The sequence below is a fragment of the Perca flavescens genome, chromosome 16, assembly GCF_004354835.1.
Source record: "Perca flavescens isolate YP-PL-M2 chromosome 16, PFLA_1.0, whole genome shotgun sequence".
Lineage (NCBI taxonomy): Eukaryota > Metazoa > Chordata > Actinopteri > Perciformes > Percidae > Perca > Perca flavescens.
Window position 1 is genome coordinate 22,356,148 of NC_041346.1, and position 6,454 is coordinate 22,362,601.

The following is a 6,454-nucleotide window of genomic DNA, read 5'->3' on the forward strand; positions in this document are numbered from 1 at the left end:
CCTCCTGACACGTGGGAAAGGGAGGGGGAGGGAGGAGAGGAGAGGAGGGAGCGAGGGAGGAGGGGGGATTAGTGCAGCATCGTTGCCCAGTGTCTTTTTTAGACAACAACAAACACAAGACTTCATTGAGAGAAAAGCGTACAGGGCAGGAACCCATTTGCACCTGCTAGTCCTTCTCGGCCAGTGTCAGCATCTCTCCGCACTCTCTCTCCATCCAGACCCCGGCGTTCAAGCATGTCTCTGTCCGGCTCGCAGACACCAGAGGACGGACTCCACGGTGAGTGATGGTGGTACATGGACCAGCAGGCCGTTTGTTTTGCTGTTATATCATGACGTGTAGGTATTTGCCTTTACAGCCATGATGTTTATACTTTTTGCTCACATTATTAAACAGCTAACCGAGATCATTATTAAAGCTGTGTGTGCACAGATTGATTGCTGTAATTTTCCAAAGCAAATATAGCCTAACAAAGTGGGTAAACAATGACCCCTTTCGTTTACTCAGTGTGTCTCCAGATATCACATCTGATGTCCAGATATCCTATATCAGTGCAGACTTAATGATACTGTAACAGGATTTCAGAATGACAGCAGGTGTGAGAGGATGCCACAGAGAGAAGAAGGCACTGCCAGTTTTATTGTTGTTTCCTCTAACACTGTCTTTGTGTAAACGGATTCCCTGACTCACCTGTTTGTATCTCTGTAAGCCAATTAAGATGTGGAGATTTCCTGAAGCTTATAGCTCCACTGTGCTGCCTGCACATTGCTTGGCATATATGATCCTGGGTAAAACATGTGGAACAGTGTTAGATGCAATTTAAAAAGCAAGATATGGTTATCAATTAAAGCTCAACCGATACTGTAATTTGAAGATTTCAGTCGATAATTTTATCGACTGAAATATATTTGGGAGTAAAGTCTGATAGTATGTTTCTTTATATAAACACATAACATAAACAATCAATCTCGTCGGATCCTCTAGATTTCTTTTTTTTTTTTTTTTTTTTTTGTTTAATGGTGACACAGTTTCTAAATTTGCCACTTCTTTGAACAACCCCCTTTGACATGGAACATTTTCACCCAGTAAACACCCAGTTAAATATGTCAATGGAACAATAATTATTATACGGCCCGTTTCTACATTAGGGATGGAATTAGCAATTGTCAATAATGTGCGTAGTGTTAACCGAGAATTCAAACTGCTCTCCATTTTCTAACTATGGGCTGCTAAATAAACAGTTATTCACTGTTACAGTAACTTTCTGCATGTGATTATTAGTAGTTGCGCGCATTGAGATAAAGTTGATGGCGTAGAAGATGGTATTTTTATGCACAAATTAAAAATGTTCATAAAATAGAATGGAAACACAGACTTATAGTTAGATTGTTGTCCTCATCATATGACAAAATGCACCTTTGTGGTACATGGCACACAGAAAAGCATTTTTTGGATGCAACTTTTTGCAAGAAAAGGTGAAATGAAATATAAATCCAAGGCAAGATAAAAACTGAAGACACAAGCCGCCCCTGCTCTCCCAAAACAATGTGACTACCCTCCCTTCAGCAAAAACATACAAGACGTAACCCTCCCCCTTTTTTGCCCCCGTCCCTTATAATTTCTGCCCAGTCCCTAAACAGACATCCATAGCACGGAAAATCAAAAATGATCCTGTTGTGCTACAGTTCATTGAGTCTTTTAGCATCCAGCTCTTGTCCACATTTCCTAAAGCTGATTTGGCAGTGGCGCAGATGAATGTGTACAGGATTGCACCATAGAAACGGATTTAGTGCTGCAGAATGGTGACAGATAGATAAATCATGCAACGAGGCAGTTGTTATGTCATAACTCCCCTCTGTAAAACAAAAAAACTAAAAACTAGGGCAATGGCACAGTTTCCCTGCTCTGCCCTCCCTCACTCCCCTCCCTCCAGCTCTGTGCCCACTCATGTCTCTATCCCCTCTGCTGCTGTTCCTGTGGTTACAGTGTCAAAAACCCAGGTAAAGTGAGTATGAGAGAGATCAGATGACACTTTGGTAAGCAGATGTGGTGTTGATATTTTGTAAATGCTGCCTACTGTATGTCACAAAGGGATACAGGCAGCATGACAAGACAGAAACAAGCGGAGGAAGGGAAAGGGTAAATGGCTAATCTCTACCAGAAATAAGATCTTACGTAAGCAAGCATGCTGTCAGCCTGAATTAGCCCTGCCCCAGTGTTTGGCTGTGGGTGTGTGCACGCCATACACATCACTGTGCTTGTGTGTGCATGTGTAAATCTCTTCCTGCTAATGTACCCAATGAACCAGTGTGTCCATTCATTCATTTATAGGCTGTGTGTATTTTCAGTGTGCGCGTGTGTAACACAACACTGTCCAGCAGAATGTCCATCCTGCATTCACCGTATCGCAGGTCATCTAATGTCACATCAGGACCTCTGTGGTGATAAGTCATTATATGTCAGCGCACAACAACACACACCTGTCCATTGACTGTCCACTCCACACCAAAGCTGTTACATTTCAGAAGGAAACTAATTGGCTGCTATGGTTAAAATAATAATTTGACAATTTTAGAATTGTTCAGACACAAAGATTAATTGCAATAGTGAAATATGGTTCCCTACAGGCATCATTCTGAGCCTCAAAATGGGATTGCTGAGTTATTTGGAGACAACAAAAGCTGCAGTGGTCAGTAATTTAAAATAAAATAAAAAATATTATAATAAAAAAAATGAAATGAGTTGGTATGACGACAAAAGCACAAACACATTTTTTTGTCTTCAAGAGATTCCATTAATGTATATGCAGAAACTGAACTTAAATCATTGTAGGAATGTGTGTGTTTAAAGGGAGAATATACAGAAAATATTGGTATGATTTTTATATATATATATATATATATATATATATATAATACGAATATGTTTTCTTGTCCTGTGATATACTGTACGTCAGACAAAACTCTTCACACATATAAAATGAAAACAATCAACAGCGTTTTGGAAAAATAATAACACTATTTTAACATCTTCCATTTGATTAATGCCCAGTACACATAGGTTGCTATAATTCCCTAAATTTGGAAAATGTTGTCCCCCTGTCCATAATTGCTAATAGCAGGCCTGGTGTGCAATGAAACTAAATGTGACTACTGACTAAATGTAAACAGTCAATTTTAAGGCTATAGATTTGTTTATGTTCCTCATCACGACTCCTGTCTGTCTAACATGTGTGCATGAGTCCCCACCGTTGTCTGCAGTGCCTCCTTGCTGACTGCCTGAGCATCGTTTCTGCTCTCTGCTGCTCGTATTGTTCCCTCATCAGGCTCCTGGGTCGAGCTGGAGGAGCTGATCGCAGCCGTGAGCCGCAGGGAAAGTCTGACAGGGCCACAGGACAGCATCTCGTCCACCCTGCAGGGGGAGCTGGAGAGGATCCTTCTGGAGGCACAGATGGAGTGTGAGAGGAGTAGAGACAGGTAATGGTGCAGTTTGTTTGTGTGGATTTTGCTTTGTTTTGTTTGGGGGTTTGAGCTGCACAGCGAGGTGTGAGAATAATTTGCACAGTAATGAGTTTCATTCTGTGCTCAGTGGAACTTTGCTTGTTTTTCACAATATGTGTTTACTTTCTCTGTTTGTTGGTTTGTTTGAACAGAAATGAATAAATATTAAATTGCAGTCTATTTATATTTTGATAACAAACCCATATTGTAAATGTCTGTCTTCCACAGTCCTCCACAGGTGGGGACTCCACAGTCCACTGGTTCCCCAAGACCCACTAGTGAGCAAGACAGTGACTGTATCACCATACAGGTATTCCTTCTTAACACTGACATGTGTTGTTAATATCCAATCCTTTTAACTTCATCCTTCTTTTTATAGTCTGCAATACAAAACAGATACATCTGAAAATTACACAGACAGTTTTTTGTTGTTAAGCATCGTAGAAGTGATTTATGTTTAAAGCCTGTTAATTCCAAATAAAATAAAGTATGTATACTTTCAATACATTATTTTTTTTATATTATTGCTGACCATACACTGACGCACAGAGAACCTTTTTATACTGATTTCCACTTATTTGAGTACAGTTTAAAATTGCAAAGACTGAAGAGATAAAACTTGCTTGAGATCGGCCATCTATCTCATGGAAGTTTTTTTATTGATCGGTCTTCAGTCAGTTGTTTCTTGCTAAATGGTATGTTGTTTGAGATTTCCCCCAAAGATTTAAAATACATATATTCAAACTCACTGTCTGTCCTGATTTCCTCTTCTGTGTCTGCTCCTGGACTTCATTTTCTACTGTTGCAAATCATCTGATCCAATATGCATGTTGCAGGAGGAAGCTGAGCGGCGAGTGGACCCTGACTGGGTGTGGGATTGGTCCAGTAGACCTGAAAATATGCCACCAAAGTGAGACCAGCTCTTTTAAAGTCAATTATTTTCTATACATTTATTCATGTCTGCTGTCATTTTTTTTCTACATCCCTATGTTGTTGAGAGTTGTTTGTAAGTATTTGCATAGATGTATAGGTGGTAACGGTTGAATGGGAATAGTACTTTATTGCCTAGAGTTAGACGGGAAGATTGATACCACTCTCATGTCTGTGCATTAAGTATGAAGCAGGAGCTAGAGGCTATTAGCTTACCTTAGCATAAAGACTGAAAGATTGGGAAAACTGCTAGCCGAGCTCTCTTCAAAAGTTCAAAACGTTGCCAACTAGCACTTCTAAAGCTCACAAATGAACATGTTGTATGTAGTGTATTTAATCCATAAAGAAACAGAAACATAAAAACAATTTTGTGGTTTTATGGGGAGTTAAGTTCTGTAACTCTTTTTTGGCGTAGTCATCATCGTGTCTCTTCAGTTTAACTTTGACAGCATGTTCCAATGCGGTCTTAAATGTTGTTTACGGATTAAGACTTTGAGTGTTGAGATGCACATGAATCACCCTCATTTTTATACACTGCCACACTTGACATTTAATCTTCTGCACTACAATAAGTCTATTTGACAGGTAGCAGCTCTTAATGGTCTCTCAGTACTTTTCTACCTTTCATGCGTTCTCAGTCTTCTCCCTTGTGTTCTCATTATCTCTGTTTATTTATTTTCCTTTCAATCTCTATCCCTTTCCCTGCATCTCTCATCTCTCCACTTTCTCTGCAGAGAGTTTGTGTTTCAGCACCCGAAGCAGCAGGGCTCTCTCAGCTTGAGGAAGACAGAGGTGATGAAGAGAGGAATCTTCTCTTCCGACGTTCTCCTCATCCTTGTTCCCTCTCTGCTGGCTTCACACCTGCTCACACTTGGAGTCGGGTGAGACACACGCATACTCATTTAATATCTGTAGCTAAACATGTTAAGAAATCCAAAGCCTGACAGTTACAGTTGCTAAGCTATGACTGGACAACTGCTGTTTGGGGGAGGGCTTAAGCAAATTATCAATTACTACTTTCTCTTTTTAGGATCTACATAGGAAAGCGATTGGCCGCTTCTACAACCAGCACGCTGTGACGTCGGCTGTAGCCCAGTGCCCCCATTCGCTAACAGTCTGGCCATTAAGGTCACACTGTTACTGCACTAATTTGCCTCCTTCCTTCTTCGTCATAGGGCAACCATAGGACCCTGCCCGTCTGTACCTCTGTCTCTCTCTTCATCTGTCTACCCAGCAGCACTCTGCCAGACTGTGCATGCCGTAGGGCTTGCAGAGCAGATGGATGTTGACCAATGAGTCAGACTGAGGTCACTTTTACTCTCCCGGAGAGTAATACTGAGCTCAACCAGCTAAAGCATAATCAGAGAGGAGATATTGCCCTGATACAAGAGAAAGGAGAGAAAGAGAGTGTTACCCTGGTAGAACAAGAAATCCTTTTGATAGGAGGAGATGAAAACGGTTATATGGGAACAGTGTGTTCGGATGAAATGAGAAAGATAATATGTGGTAGCCTTTCGCCCAAACCTTTGAAAAAGAAAAATGTCTGTCATTTGTCAAAAGTAATGACCCTTTATAACACTGAGCTGAGAGTAGCCCTTGGGTTTTTTTTCTGCTCTGATGGTGTAACTAATGTAAAGAGTTTTAGTTGGCTGAGTGAATGTAGGAGTAGCTCTGGTTGTGCTTTTTGTCCCATAAACTAATTAAATATTTGACCTCCGAAAAAGACAATCATGATCCCATTAAACTTCACTCCTCAAAACCTTTAATGTGCCTCTTGGGTCTTTTATTCTTCTCTTCCAGTCCCTACCGCGGATGAGCTCTTCACCGCCATCACCGCACATTAGCCTAGCAGCTAGCGGAGTTTCCTTCTGTTTATAGCATTATCCCGATAAAACAGCATGGTTGAATTTCAGCCTGCGTGCACGTTTCATAGCCTAAAACAGAGCCGCTTATATTGGTAGAGAGAGCAACAAGTTAGCGAACTGCAGAGTCGCCCTCTCTGCTCTCTGTCTGCTCAGCTGCTAGA

General features: G+C 40.9%; 1 protein-coding gene across 2 annotated transcripts; it reads left to right on the forward strand.

The window, feature by feature from the left end:
- Positions 1-90: 90 nt before the first annotated feature.
- zgc:73226 (BCL2/adenovirus E1B 19 kDa protein-interacting protein 3) lies at positions 91-6,194 on the forward strand. Of its 2 annotated transcripts, none has more exons than XM_028602266.1 (6): positions 91-336; positions 3,324-3,474; positions 3,727-3,808; positions 4,335-4,408; positions 5,163-5,309; positions 5,459-6,194. In XM_028602266.1, the coding sequence occupies exons 1-6, from the start codon at positions 285-287 to the stop codon at positions 5,505-5,507; spliced, it is 555 nt and encodes a 184-aa protein (XP_028458067.1). In that variant the 5' UTR covers positions 91-284; the 3' UTR covers positions 5,508-6,194. The 2 variants fall into 2 exon arrangements, with proteins under 2 accessions (XP_028458067.1, XP_028458068.1); XM_028602267.1 differs by having other exon boundaries at positions 91-277.
- The last annotated feature ends 260 nt before the right edge of the window (positions 6,195-6,454 follow it).